At 61.6% G+C, this 15,062-nt stretch overlaps 1 protein-coding gene across 1 annotated transcript in view; it reads left to right on the top strand.

Annotated features, from left to right (window-relative positions):
* Positions 1 to 15,062, top strand: part of EEFSEC (eukaryotic elongation factor, selenocysteine-tRNA specific) — a 151,014-nt gene that overhangs the window by 114,338 nt on the left and 21,614 nt on the right. Inside the window, exons 5-6 of the mRNA XM_061195623.1 lie at positions 7,418 to 8,074; positions 14,457 to 14,613. Of these exons, the coding sequence (XP_061051606.1) occupies positions 7,418 to 8,074; positions 14,457 to 14,613 (814 nt within the window). The remainder of the gene's footprint in view (positions 1 to 7,417; positions 8,075 to 14,456; positions 14,614 to 15,062) is intronic.

Below are 15,062 nucleotides of genomic sequence, written 5' to 3'. Positions count from 1 at the left end.
ATACAGAGATAGATCTATATACAGATACGTCTCCCAATATGAATAGATGTCAAAACCACAATACAGAGGAAGAAGACAAGTATTTGAATTAAACAGTAATAGGGCACCGTTGTATAAAATAGCAATCGGTACTATCCAGGGTGCACACATGGCTGTAAATGTATACAGTGGGACACATGAGGACTTCATGAAGGTGATTGCCCCAGGGGAGGTGAGGCCGGGGACAGGACTGGGGCCTTCAACTGGACATCAAGACAAAGTACAAGTGACAGACTCATAGAGGTCAATTCCAGTGGTGGGAACACAGGTAGTTACTACATCACTTGGCTCCCTGTACCTTTCTGAATGGTTGTCATTTCTCTAAAAAAATAAGCGGGTGGGAACTGAGTCCCCAGGGCCCATCTGCTCCCCACTCCTGCAGCCTCCACAGCTCACGCCGCTTTCTCCCCGAGCAGCATCCCGAGTTTGGCTTTTTTGTGCAAGATGCAATTAACGCATTAAGCGGGGGAAGTCTTATCTGTGCCCGGCCCAGCTCAAAGAAGAGGGAGAAATAAGAGCGGCCAAATTGAAGCCTTATTGAACCAAATTGGTTAGGTCTGATGGAGCCAAACCTAGACGGGTCTTTAAAAGCTTATTTCATTTTTCCCTCCGGTCTGAACCTCTTTGAATTGAAGTAACTGATCCTGGTGTAAGCTTATTAGTGTCAACCTTGTGTGTTTCTTTTCCTCTCCAATTTACATTTTATTAAGTAATGATGAAGTTGCAAGGCCTCGACCCTCGCCTTTGGCACAGCCAGGAGCTTCCAGGATCATTAATGGAACGAAAACGGATAATGGGGTCCAATCTCATTACAGCCAGTACCATTATTACAGAAATCTCTGCACATCAGAAAGACTGCTAAGCCCCCTTCTTTCCAGCGTCTGTTGATGCTGGAGGATGTCAGGGGGCCCCAGACCTGCTGTTCCTTTGCAAGAGGCTGCAATGGTGTTGGCCCATCCGTTTCTTACCCTACAGAAGGAACGCCGCCAGAGAGCTCACTCGTGGGGTGAAGTGTACCGTGCATTCCGTGGTGGGGTCGATGCATGTGATATGGTATAAGAATAGGGGCTTTCGGGATGGGCAGATCCGGATGCGGTGGGCGCGTGCCTTACCCCCTGGGCCTCAGTTCCCTGGTCTGTAAAACGCGGTCACTGTTACCACTTGGACAGTTGTTGGGCGAACGGTAAGGGCCAGCTCATCTCTTGGTGAGCATTCAGCAGGTGTGTCCCTCCTCTGCCTTCTGTGCCAGCCGATGGTGAAATCGTGAGGTCTCCGTCCCGTGGCTGGGTGCCCGCTCTTCCACGCACGCTGCTCTGGAGAGCAGAGACGAACGCCTGGTGAACCCCACCTCGGGTCACTTCTAGGCCGGTGTTCATCCTGCCGAGTGCTCCAGATGCTGGAAACCACAGTGCAGATGCTCAGAAGACGTGCGTCGGGCCCGGGGGCAGATGGGGCATTTGTTTGCTCTCCCACCTCGTCAGTCACAGACCTCCACGGAGGGCCTGTCCTGTGCTGGGGCCCTGCCACCCAGAGACAGACGCCAAGGGTGGCCGGAGGGGGCGGAGCAGCTGAGAAGTCAGGTCTGAAACTGTCCACTGCGCCTGGCCAGGGCAGGAGAGAGGGGCTGGGCACCCTGCCTCTGCCCTCCTGGCTCTAGAGGCGGCCCCGACTCCCCGGCTCCTTCCCTGGAGCCGCCTCTCTGGGTTCGCGCCGGGGGGGGCATCCACCCCGCGGCCCCTGGCTCTGCCCAGCTCTACAGCGTGGTGCGCGTCTGCTCGGCTGCTCGGGGGGTCGGGAGACAGGCGGGACGTCAGGCCTGCCCCGCGTTCCCAGCGCGTATTGTCCCAAGTCTCAGCCTGTTTGCTTTGTGACCTTGGAGACATCGAAAACCTCTTTCTTCATCCATAAAATTGAATGTAAAAATATTGACCTGCCTCGTTGGGTTTTTATGACGAATACCCGACCCAGATGATGGTAGAACTTCTTTGTTAATCAGAAAGGGCTGAACTGCTTAGCAAGCACGAGCTTGAGTTTGAAAAATTGTTTGCTTGATGTATTCCTTCTTCCCTCCTCCTTGGGCCCATCCTCCCTCCCCAGGAGCGCCTGGTGCCGGGAGACGGGAAGAGGCCCTGCAGGCAGCCAGCCCTCTTGGGAGCTGAGCTCAGGGGGGCCGGCCTGCTGATCCCAAGCAGAAGGCCGTCCTGTCCCACTCGACGGCATCCCTCCGCCCGCCACCCGCCTCCTCTGTGGTCACTCTTGGTGAGCCTGCTTCTCCCCTGCTTGGAAAGCGCCTCACCCTCGGGGTGGTCTGGAACCTCTAACTGCCCATCCAGCCTCGGGGCCAGTCTTGCCCCCCACGCAGGTGTGCAGCTCCACGGGCCTTTGAGGATGTGTAGGTCCCAGGCCAAGACTGGAACTCCCTGGGGCAGGGGCGGTGCTGCACCCGTTTACACCACACATGTGTGGTGAGGTCTCCTACCTGTCAGGCGCTGTGCTGGGCACTAGAGATGTGAATGGGAAAAACAAAATAAAAACAAAGCCCCTGCCTCGTGGAGGCCACATCCCATGCGGGAGAGAGAGTCAGTGAGCAGATACGTAATATGTCGGGGGTGGAGTGCACTGTGAAGAAAAGGAAACAAGCAAAAGAAGACAGAGGAATGGGGGCGGTGGTCCTGTCTCTTACTGGGTTGCAGGGTGGGGGGGGGGTCAAGGATAGATAAACATTTGAGCAGAGACAGGAAGGAAATGAGGGAATGAGAAATGTGGCTCTCTGGGGGAAGAACATCCTGGTCAGAGGCCCTGGCAAGTGCAAAGGCCCTGGGGTAGGAGCCTGGCGTGTCTGCAGAGCAGGAAGGGTCGTGTGACTGACGTGACATGGGTGGGGGTGGAGCAGTCGTAGCAAATAAAACCAGGGCAACAGCAGGGGCCGACTGTGAGGCCCAGTCAGAGTGCGGACATGAGCTTTTACAGAGCGAGCTGGAAGGCAGGGAGGGCGCAGGGCACGACGACCCTCACAGTCAGGGGGGCCGGCAGTGGGGGGGCGGTGGGCGCAGCAGAGGGGCCCGGCTGCTGGGCCTGTGTGGGAGGTAAAGCCTCCTGGGTCTCCTGATGACAGGCACGGCGACGAGGGTCACGCAGGATCAGGGAACACGGAAGTGGCGCTTCTGAGGAGGACGGGGCTGCAGGGCAGTCCAGGAGGAACTTGGCGCGTGTCTCCCCCGTGCAGCCTGCCCTCCCCTCGTGTCTCCCGACGCCTCCTGCCCTCTGAGCTCTCGGCTGCCCTCAGGCTGGACGCTGGACATGCCCGTTACCCCTGCCTCCGCCGCCCATCCTGCTGCTGCAGAAAGAACCCGAGTATCCTCCTTGCTGGCTTCCCGCCTTCCTTTCCTGTTCCCTGCCCCCGCCCCGCCCCTGCGCCACGCAGCCAAGTGACCTTGTGAAGTGACCATTGGAGTGCGTCCTCCCTCTGCTCAGCCCCAGGCCACCGCCGCTGGGACGTCTGTTGTCCTTCTCATGGTGCAGGCGCTGGCCCCACTCCCCTGGCCACCTCTTTTCCTGCCCGCCTTGGTGCCTCGGGCCCGCTCTGCTCTTCCCCTGCCTGGAGCCCCTGCGGGTGGTCCCTTCTCCTCCATCTGGTCTCAGCTTCAGTGCCACCTCCTCAGGGAAGCCCTCCCTGACCACCCAGGAGTCATTAGGTCCCCAGGTAGTTCCCCTCACAGCACCTCCCCGTGGTCTTAGGATTCTGCCTTTATTAGCTGATGGTTTAATTAACATCCCCCTACCTGCAAGCGGTCAGCTCCATAAGATCAAAACTGTGTCCGCCGCCCCTGGGCCGTTCCAGGGCCTGGGCCGGAGCTTGAGGGAAACTGGGTGACACACGGTGAGTGAGCGTGTGGATGGCGCCTCGGCCCCTCCACGTGGGTCTTAGTGAGGGTTTGGGGAGTGAGTTGGGCAGGAGCGTCTCTCAAGGTTGCCTAGAAAATGACAGGAAAGCCTGGTTAACCCTTCAGCTGGTGCAACTCTCCGCATCTCGTTGTCAGTGTCCTCGGTGGGATCTTGTGTTCCTGATGTGGATCTGGGGGAGCGTGGCGGCCGATGGCGTGGTGCCCCGCTGCCCGTCCCCGTCTTGATCTGTTTCACAGTTTCCCGTCTGGGCCCTAAAATCTCGATTTGCACAGTCATTTGTCTTGCTGCTCTTCACGGAGCCCACTTAGGGCATCTTTATTATTTCAGTCCTAAGAACGTGAGCTCCGTGGGGAAGAGAACATGCTTTGAATAGCGCCTGCTTGACCCTGGGCCTGGGGGGCCGGGGGGACCATCGGGTGGCACGAGGCCCTGGCCACCCTCAGGGGAGGCTCGTGAACACGCGGGCCCCGCTCAGGCCCCTGCGGGTCTGGATTCCGAGCTTGTGCTCTGCCAGCCATGCTCTCGCCATGAGGGGCGCTCTCTTCTCCCTCCCGAGGGGCTGCCGTGGGCCGGCTCTGTCAGCAGCCCTCCGTGCCGGGCGCTGGGAGTGCAGCAGCAGGTGCTGCCCTGTCTTCAGGGTCTAGGAGGGGAGACAGACACATCTGATGGGCAGAAGTGAGGAAGTCAGACAGTGCCGAATGGTGGAGAAGGCGTGTGTCCACTGGGTGGACGTGCACTGGTGCTCAATTTACCTGGCGGAGGCAGGCGCTCCCTCGCCTGTGACCCAGCAGCTCTCGTCCAGGCCTGGGTCCTGCAGCCCTGTCCCCACACCTGCACCCGCAGCACTCCTGCATAGGAGGGGACCCGTCACACCACACCCAGCAGAAAACTGGAGACGACCCAGGGGCTCGTGGACGGGAGACTAGACGGGGGGCCCGTGTGCACCGTGAGATGCACAGCGTCACGACAGGTAAGCTGCAGGTGCAGGCAGCACGGGCACCAACTCCAAGTTCAGAATCTCACCAAACAAAGCAAGTTATCGATTAGGCACATGTACTACGTATGTGGTAAGTCTCTACACAATTATAGACACATATCAATAAAAAGAAAAGGCATGTTACACGCCGAATTCAAGAGAGCAGTTCCCTCCGGCTGGGGGGCAGGCAGGAGAGCTGGCTGGGGGAGGAGCACGTGGGGAGACAGACGTTGATGGTAATGTTTTGGTTTATATTGTAATTTAAGTCAGTAAATGCACGGAGGCAGGGACTGACAGAGCTGTCAGCCAGCAGTGACCACAGAGAAAGTCAGGTTCAGAGTCAGCCGAGGAGAACAGCCAGCTCTGTCCGGAGTGGGCAGGGAGGAGGTGCTCTGGGAGCTGGGGTTTAGGGATGGATGGGAATTTGCCAGGTGGAGGTAGTCCCAGGGAGAGGAGCCTCAGGGGCAAAGCTCAGAGGCGTGTCCGTGGGGAAAATGTCGAGCCTCTGGGGGCCGGGGCTTAAGCGTTGCCCAAGAGCTGTCGAGTGGGCCGTGGGATGGGAGGTTCCAGGGGAGGCCGCTCACACTCGCGGGGGAGCCAGGCCAGCAGGAGTCCTGGTGGGGCAGCAGAGGGGGTGCCCTGGGTGGGGGCACTGATCCCCCGTGGAATTTCAGTTCATCAAAGGGTCTTTGTCATCACGACAGTTCCACCCACAAGGTTTGAAAGTCACAGTGTAGGAGATGGGAACCCTTGTAGAGGCTGGTGCCGAGGAATTACTTCATCAGACATGTTAGGGAGCTGGCCTGGAGGGGCTCCGGGGTTGAGGGCCAGGGGACAGCTCCCGGCTCGGGGGAGGAGGCATGACTGGGTCCTGCCTCGCTGGGCAGACGCTTAGTGTAAGATTATATTCTCCGGTTACTCTGAGGTGCATTCCTGAAAACCTTAGTTTCCCGTTGCCCTTACAGACCATTTCAGAGATGTTTTATGTTTCTCTTTGATTGATCTTGGCTGTGGCTTTTGACACTGTGCTTCTCACTTTCTCTGCCCCCTGACCTCCTGGTTAGGTCGTTAATGGTCTTTAAACAAACACTTGAGTATCAGGCTCTCCAGGAAGGGACTGGGCTTCTGCGGCTCATGTCAGCACGGCACCCCCTCCATGGGGAGAAAACGAGGGTTCCGCACACCCGACTTCGTAGACGGGGTGCTCGCGACCTGAAGGTCAGAGTTGTCTTTGGTGTGATGATTTTTGATGGCGGGTTTTCTGAAATCGATTTCACGTTTCTCTGCTGCGCTAACCAGAGGTCCCAGCACAGATTTGATCTTATCACTGCGCCGTGGATCTTGGTGTAGACGTTTGTTCATTTTGTGAACGTTTGTTGGGGCCTTTTCTGTGTCTGTTCCTGATTTAGCAACCGTGGGTGCAGAAATGTGCTGGTGTGTTGGTCGGTGTGACGGTTTGGAAACAGGTCGGGGCGCTCCTTTGCCATCGCTCCTGGTGACGTCCGGCCGGCTCCCCCCACTGCAGGCCCTCCCCTCCGGCCCCGCCTTTGCACCTGTGGGTCCCCCCATTTAGAGTGGACTTTCTCTGGCCTCCGCACAGCTGGTTCTTACCATGGGGTCTCGGCTCAGACATGGCCTCCGCAGAGATCTCCCTGACCTCTGACGGCAAACACCCGACTCTCCCCACCCCTGGGCCGCCTCCAGCGTCACCCTGTGTTGTTTCCTCTGGAGCGTCTCATAAACAGTATACAAATTATGGTGGTATTAGTTACATGTATCTATACACAAAAATGTTATATATCAGTTTTATTTATATTAATATAAATTTTGTTAATATTAATATATTTGTAATGTTGTTGCTGTTTCTGGACGCTAAGCTCTTTGAAAACATAGCTGGCTCTGTCCCCACTCCCGGAACAGTGCCTGGCACACAGCAGCCCCAGGGGACCGTGTATCTGGTGAATGAAGAGCCACTCTGCCCTGGAGAAGCCCGCCAGCTGGCAGCGGGCAGGTCCAGAGCAGGCAGTGACAGCACAGCAGGCGGTGTGGGTCAGGAGGGGCTGGGGCAGCACTGAGGCGAGACAGCAAGTCCTGCCCACGGGGGTCTGGGCAGACTTTCCAGAGCAGGGGTGTTTGTCCTGGGCTTTCCAGGCAGCCGGGCATGGCTTGGCAGGCGTGGGGCTGGCAGGGAAGCAAACCTAAACAGAGGGCTGGGGCAGAAAGCGTGGGATGGGGCCTGGGGGTGGAGTAGGAGGAGAGGGGACCCCGGTGGTGCGGGATGGGCTGCGGTAACCGCTGCCTGCGTCCCGGCCTGGGTGCCCTGTGAGCCTGGCGCTGCGTCTGCAGGGTGGAGCCTGCCCCGTGCAAGGGGCATCTGACCGGGTGCCGGTGAGTGTTGGTGGCGCTGGGACAGGGGGAAGGCTGCTTACCTTCTCCAGCTGGAGCCCCCCAGCCTTGAGGCTCGGCCTCAGAGCTCCCTCTCTTGCTCCCGACCAGGTGGTGAGGAAGGTGAAGTCCATGCAGATGTTCCACACACCCGTCACGTCTGCTGTGCAGGGGGACCGGCTGGGCATCTGTGTCACCCAGTTCGACCCCAAGCTGCTGGAGCGTGGCCTGGTGTGCGCCCCCGAGTCCCTGCACACGGTCCATGCAGCCCTCGTCTCCGTGGAGAAGATCCCGTATTTCCGGGGATCCCTGCAGACCAAGGCCAAGTTCCACATCACCGTGGGCCACGAGACGGTCATGGGCCGGGTGATGTTCTTCAGCCCCGCCCCCGACAGCTTCGACCATGAGCCCGTGCTGGACTCCTTCGACTTCTCCCAGGAGTACCTCTTCCAGGAGCAGTACCTGTGCCCGGGCTCGGTGCCGGCCGAGACGGACGGTGGTGAGGCCGACAGGAGGGTGGGCCAGGCCTCCGAAGGCCGCTGCCCCCGGCAGCAGTGGGCCCTCGTGGAATTCGAGAAGCCCGTCACCTGCCCGCGGCTGTGCCTGGTGATTGGCTCCAGGCTGGACGCGGACATCCACGCCAACACATGCCGGCTGGCCTTCCACGGCGTCCTGCTCCACGGGCTGGAAGATAAGAACTACGCCGAGAGCGCCCTGCCCAAGCTGCGAGTGTACAAGCTGAAGCACAAGCACGGCATCGTGGAGCGGGTAAGCAGCCTTCCCCCTCCCTCCTGCCCACCGCCCTGCCTGGTCTGACAGCCGGGAAGGCCTTGGAGACCTGGCTCCAGCGCCTGTGGTCTCCAGACAGGGAGCCCGGCGGGAGTGGCCTGCGTCCTCTCCGCCAGTTAGAGCCAGGCTGACACGCAGGCGGGGCCCGTGAACCCGCCTGGCCCGCCTGGTCAGTGCAGGTGGTTCCTTGGGCGCCCCCCGACCACCATCATCTGTGCCTGCAGCCCTGCATGGGAGCCCATGCCTACCGGGCCACAGGTGAATGGGTGGACAAACACGCAGGCCTCACGGGCCCTGTGGCGTATGCTCGTGGGGGTCAGGGATGGCCGTGGGTGGTCCTGGGACTCGACCGCGTTCCGCTGACTCAGAGCAGCAGTGCCGAGACCCCAGTGTCAGGGAACTCAGGTTCGTGTGGGGTCTGCCCTGAGGCTCTCAGCAGGCCCTGTGGTTCTGACCCTCAGGCAGCAGAGGAGGGTCACCCCTCCTGGTCCAGGCCTGAGTCAGCGCGGGCGCCGGATGACAGGAGGAGGTGTCCAGGGCCTGACGGTGCGTGTGCCGGGGTTTCCATCACTCATGCCCTCTGGTCTCGCCCCCTCCCCCGGGCCCCCCGGATCCTCCCTGGCTGCTCAGGCCCTGCGCCCCTTCCTCTGCAGCCCCGTGGGGAGATGAGAAGACGCCCTTCCTTACCCACTCACAGGTCCAGATGCAGGATCCTCAGCTCCGTGGGCTTGGGCATAGCCCTGCGGCCCAGCCAGCGCAGCCAGGGCTCCTGTGTTGCCTCGTGCACACCCTGGAGCTGGTGCACACGGCTGCCCTCCGCTAAGTTGCTTACTCTGTGGGCCCCTGTTTCCTCATTTGTAAAAATCACGTGGATGTGGGACTTCCCTGGTGGCGCAGTGGTTAAGAATCCGCCTGCCAATGGAGGGAACATGGGTTCGAGCCCTGGTCTGGGAAGATCCCACACGCCGCGGAGCGACTAAGCCCGCGAGCCACAACTACTGAACCCACGTGCCGCAACTACTGAGCCCGTGAGCCACAACTACTGAAGCCCGCGCGCCTAGAGCCCGTGCTCCGCAACAAGAGAAGCCACCGCAATGAGAAGCCCACGCACCGCAACGAAGAGTAGCCCCCGCTCGCCACAACTAGAGAAAGCCTGCACTCAGCAACAAAGACCCAACACAAACAAAAATCAATCAATCAGTCAATCACATGGATGGTGGTGGGCAAATGAGGGCTCAGTGCCCGGGACAGTAAATGCCCTGCACCGCCCCGCGCCTCTGACTGCTGCCACAGCCCGGGCCCGGCCGCTCCACCCACCCCCGGCCCCGGCAGCTTGCATAGTTCCACCCACTCACTCACCTCTCCAGGCCGCCAGGATGAAGACAGCACCGCACCCTCGCGTGCACGGTGGGCCCAAGGTGTGGCGGGCACAGGCAGGCCGGCGGGCTGGGCGGGGGCTGCCAGGGGACCCGGGCGGGGGCGAGCAGAGGGTCGGGCACGGCAGGTCTCCCGCCGAGGCCACAGGGACCCAGCGTGCACGGGCTCCAGGCCCGCTGGATGGGCCCCTGCCGGCCAGGCGTCGGGTGAGTCTCTTCCCCTCAGTTTCCTTGCTGGAAAAATGGGGGCCATGCTCCCCACCTCTCAGGGCAGTAGAAGGAGGGGAGGCCGCTGTGTGTGAAGTGCCAGCGCAGAGCGCCGGGCTCGGTGCCATTCACTTGGACTTCCCTCGCAGCACTGCGGCCCGGGCTACCAGATGGCTGCACCTTTCTCTCCCCCATGGTGGGGTCAGGCCAGGCGTGCCGGCCACCCTGGGCCTGGCATCCACTGGCGCCGGACAGGGAAGGCCTGAGGGCATGGCCAGAGGAGCCTGTGGCCTCTGCCCAACCAAGGGTAAACACGCAGACGCCACCAGGAGCGCTGGCCGGCTTTGAAGTCTGAAGCGGCGCTGCCTGCCGGCTCCCAGCTCTCCCCGCTCCACTGCTGATGGCTTGTTAGACGTGCCCGGGGCACCGGGTGCGGGCCGGCCTGCGACTGCCTCTGGTCAGCGCGGGTTCCTCGCCGTCCGGCAGGCCAGGCCCCCCAGCTCCTGGAGGAAGCAATGCTGCGGTCCAGCCAGCCGCTCGGTCAGCTCTGCTGCCCCTCGCCCCCCACTCCACTCCCAGGCTGCTCGAGGAACAGAGGTTCTTCCTGCAGCAGAGCCGAGCGGGCCCTCCCCTGCGGAAATCCGATGGCTGCCCAAGTGCGCTGGCCCAAACCCAGGCCTCTCTCCTGCCGTCCAAACAGCATCTGATAGCCAAGACTCTCCCTCAGCTGCTGAAATGCGTATTGGCCCCCCTTTGAAAATTGCCCTTTTTGTTGCTGTATAGATGCAGGGTCAAGGCAGCTGGGCACGGTGGAAAGAGCTGGCTCTGGATCCGATGTACTGAGCAGGTGCTGCTGCCTCGGCCCGGCCGTGGACCAGTCACACCCCTCCCCCACCCCCGGAGCCCGTCGCCTCTTGAACGGAGTTGGTGGGGAGTTGATGCGACCACGCGTGCGAGGGCCTGGCGTGAAGTGTGAGCCCGGCACGCAGTGAGCGCCCAGCAAAGAGTTAGCCTCCCTTTTTCTCCAGGAGAGCGCAGCTGCCTTTGGGGACGGTGCCTTTGTAACTCCTCGTCAGCACCCGCAGGGGCTTTGCCCGCGTTGGTGCCTGGTGACGGGAACAGAAAGAGGGAGGGAGCCTCCGTGCGTCGGGGTCGTGGGCCGCCGGGTGCATCACTGCCAGGCCGGGTGCCCGCTCGGTGCTGGGCAGGCCCAGTTTTGAGGAAGACGGCCTGGTCGGCCTGGGAGCGGGCGTGGCATGGTCCCCCTCGGGTGATGCCCAGAGCCTGGCCGCCTGAGGCCTCCCCGCCTGGGCCTCTGGAACTCGCTTGACCAAATGAAACAACTTGAAGGCTAACGTCCGTTCCTGGGTTTGCACCAGGGGATTACAAGGGGTTGATCGTTGCCCGCCAGTGTACTTGGGCATCAGACACGCCTCGCCCTGCGCTGAGGGGGGAAAAGGTGCAGTCTTGGCAACTGGTTTCTGCGGCCAAAAAGGATGGATGTGGCCGGGCATCGTCGTCCAGGGACCTGGGAGTTGTCGTTCCCGGTGACTCCGAGGGCCCATTCACGGCAGAGGTCTCCCCCGGCTCCCGTCCTCCAAGGGTTGGATAACTTGCTCTCGGGGTTCTGGGTGGGCTGGAGGAGCCCCCGCCGCAGGTACTGCTTCCGTCATTCTCCCAGCTTCATATTCTGCTCATCGAGGTTCTGGCCTCTGGGCAGGTGTCCTGCTACCCGGTCTCCGGTGTTCTTGCCAGCACCAACACCCCTCATCCTAGCAACAGCCTTTTCCAGAGGAAGGAACCGAGGTTCAGAGAAGCCCCATGCCCCAGACTGTAGAGCTGGAGGAGGCGGATCAGGGCCCCAGCCTTGCCAGCCCTCTCTGCTCAGGGCTCCGCTTCACAGCTAGCTGCCCCAGTCTCCTTGCTGCCACTTCTCCGATTTGAATTAGAATAGTCGCTTCAGAACTTGGGCAATTCCCAAGCCTCATCACGGCAGCCGGCCCTGAGAGAGACACACACGTGTAATGACATAATTACGTGCGCCGCCGGCCAAGTCCCCACTCAGAGGCCGGGGACAGAGGGGACCCGCCTGGCGTGGAGGTGAGGGCCCGGGCTCTGTGAGCGGCAGTGATGCACTTGGGGAACTCGGCCTCCAGCCACCAAAGGCCAAGAGATGAAGCAGAGAGTTCACGCAGACACTGCAAGTCCCCCTCGGAGCTATGGCTGTAACTGTGGCAGCTCAGCATCGCTCCCGGGGACCTGCTGCCTGCAGATTCCACGCGCGTTGCCTGTGGCTCCTCGTCACAGGGGTGGGTTCAGAAGGAAAGCCTCCGTCTAGTCTCAGAAGGTCTTCCCTTGTTGGATGTGCTGGTGTGTCTGATCTCTGAGGTCTCTGCTTTGGCTGGAAGAGTCATCTGGAGAAGAGCTCAACCATCAGGGGCACGCACGTTCCAGAGACGGAGGGGCTGAGCTTCACCGTTTCCCGCAGCCCAGGACAGATGCCGCCTCTGGTCTTCCTGCAGCACTGCAGAGGCCTCCCGCAGACAGGCCTCCCCTCTGACCAGCATCATTAAATGAGGGCTCCTGCAACAGCCGTTTGCTGAGCCCCTCTCACGGCCCCACCCGCTGTAACGACTGGAGGAGTGTGTTGAGCCCCTCTCACGGCCCCACCCGCTGTAACTACTGGAGGAGTGTGTTCTGGGGGCGCAGAAATGTGCACCTGCCGCTCCCGCCAATCCGGAACACTCCTGCGGGGACATTGCAAAGGCCTGGCCGGCTGGGGTTTGAGTTTCCACTGTGCCCCTGGCTCTGGCATTCGCAACCCGCTCAGATCTCGTCCCTGAGCTCAGCTCTGACCTCTGCAAAGTGGCCGTGGAAATCCCTTGCAGACAAGGGCTCTGCGAGGGCTCAGTGGGACGCACTGGTGCCTCAGTCCACACGGGCTGGGGCCTCCGAGGGGCTGGGGGTCGGGGGTCTCCGTGGGCTCTCCTCCCAGCGACAGGCAGCCTCAGCAGCCAGGCTGACCTCGGGACCAGCCTCTGGCTGTGGGGAATGCGGAATGGCTGGTCCAGAACCATCGGGTCGGTTCCGCCGAAGTCCTGGCACCTGCTGGACCAGGCGGGGCTGCTGGCGAGGCTGGGACAGAGTTCCACGTGCAGGCCGTCCTGGCGGGGGGTACAGATGGGGGTCCTGCGAAAGCGACGGGGCCACCCTTCGCCATTTGAGGCTGGTGACGTCTGCTCGCCTCGACTCCCCTGTGCTGAGGTCGGAGGAGCTGCCTCCATTCAGTTCGCCCTGCAGCCTTGCTGGATGCCCTGCAACTGCAGCGGGGACACCCGCAGATGGTGCGGTGCGGAGGGCAGAGCCAGGTCCGGCCCGTAAGGGGAGCGCTGTGAGTCTGGAGGACAAGGAGGAGTTCTCGTGTGGGAACGAGACTGTGAATTACAAAGGGCTGTGCAAGTGGGAATGATTATTCTTATCATTGCCTGTATCCGATTCATCCATCACTGGGGAGAGGAGGAATGCACGTACCTTTTATCTAGCGCTATGAATCAAACAGAATAGGATATGTTTTTCCAAAAGGTTTTTAGGGTAAACGGGACAGTTTCTGCTTTTCAAAACAATCCATCCGTTTGGCCCTTGGCCAAATCGTGGCATCTTGGGCAGAAACAAGATGTTTCTGAGCCTGGCCCCCGGGGGACCCCAGGAGCAGGTCCCCCCGCTGGCAGCACGTCGGCCTCCACGCGGCCACCCGAGCTGGTGCCTGATCGGACTCCATGCAGCTGCCCCAGGCCGGTGCACGGGGCTGCGAGGGCAGGAGGAAGCCTCCCCAGTCTCTCCCATGGCCCCCTTGTGGGACCCGGCATTCTGAGGCCTGGTAGAGCTGGTCTTTACACACACGTGTGCACACATGCCCCCTTCCCTTCTCTCTGCACAGAGGCCTGGCACCTTCCTGGCACAGGCCCTGGAGAGGTACCAGGCAGGTTCAGGGAAGCCTGTGCCTGAGCCGCCGGAGGCCAGGGCTGGAGGGACTCACACATCGCCCACCCCAAGCTCAAGCCCTTGGGAGAAGGTTCCAGAGGAACACAGCTCGTGGCGAAGCCAGGGCTGCCCCAGGCCAACTTCCTCACACGCACGTGTGCCTCCGCTCAGCCTGGGCCTCCACACGGACAGCCGTGAGCCAGGGGAAACGGGGCTTCAGCAGGGAGAGCCGTGGGGGCACTGCGGAGGCGGGGCCGCGGTCTGCGGGGTGGATGTGGGCCAGGCCAGGAAGGGGCCCTAGGCTGGGACGCGCGTGTGTGTGGCGGGCGGGACGGCAGAGGCCGGGTTCTCAGAGCCTCCTCGGTGCGGGGGATGCTGGCGAGAGGGTGGGGCAGGTTCGGGAGTGGGCGCCATCCCCTCGGCCTGCAGTGCCGTGAAAGCTTTCCTGAGGAGCGCCGCCAGCTTGGGGACTGGTGGGCGGGCAGCCATGCAGAGGTGGGCAGCTGCGGACTCTCGTCACCTCTGCCCGTGGGCTCTGTGGCCGTGGACGGGCAGTGCCTCCTCCTCCCATCTGTCAGGTGGGAAAGTGCCACGTGGACGAGCTGAGCGTGTCCAGCCAGCCAAGTGCCCACAGCCGGCCTGGTGCAGCCCAGGCCCAGCAGGTGTCCGTGGCGGGGAGGGAGTGGCGAGAGGGGCCGGGCATCACCCGTGACACCACGGGCAGACCGCCTGGGCAGTGTGGCAGCCCAGCCTTTCCCAGGCACTAACGCTCTCTCCGGGGCTGGGTGTGGGCACAGGTGATGGACGACTACAGTGTGATCGGCCGCTCCCTGTTCAAAAAGGAGACCAACATCCAGCTCTTCGTGGGGCTCAAGGTGCACCTGTCCACTGGGGAGCTGGGGGTCATTGCCAGCGCCTTCGGCCAGAGTGGCAAGTTCAAGGTCCACGTCCCTGGTGAGTGTGGTCATTTCTTTCTGCTCACGGGAGCCATGCAGGGAAGGTGGAGATGGCACCCAAACACGGCTCCTCGGCTCGGGGTCTCGGCCCGCCAACGTCGCGGGCTCAGCCCACATGGCACCGTGGCTTCTGGTCCCGCCACCTGTGGCTGGAAAGCCAGTGTGTGTCCTGGAGGAGCCTGGTGTGGACCCGGCATCTGGTCCGACCGCCCACTGCACCATCCCGTGGCCTGTGCGTGGACGGGACGGCGCTGCTCTAACAGGCGGTTCCGAGGGGCACGGTTGGTGAGGGAGATCACCAGGGCTGGCACGCGGCCCCGGAGCCAGAGGGTTTCCCAGAACGTGCGTTGCCACCTCCTTTCCTGCCTCCCGCTCGGTTTGAGGTGGGACTTGTCCACGGCGGGGTCGAAGAGCGTGTCTGCCGCTGGGACAGAGCTCCCAGGTGTC

The sequence above is a fragment of the Eubalaena glacialis genome, chromosome 7, assembly GCF_028564815.1.
Source record: "Eubalaena glacialis isolate mEubGla1 chromosome 7, mEubGla1.1.hap2.+ XY, whole genome shotgun sequence".
NCBI lineage: Eukaryota > Metazoa > Chordata > Mammalia > Artiodactyla > Balaenidae > Eubalaena > Eubalaena glacialis.
Note: the sequence above shows the minus strand (reverse complement) of the source record. Positions and strands in the feature narration are given on the sequence as shown.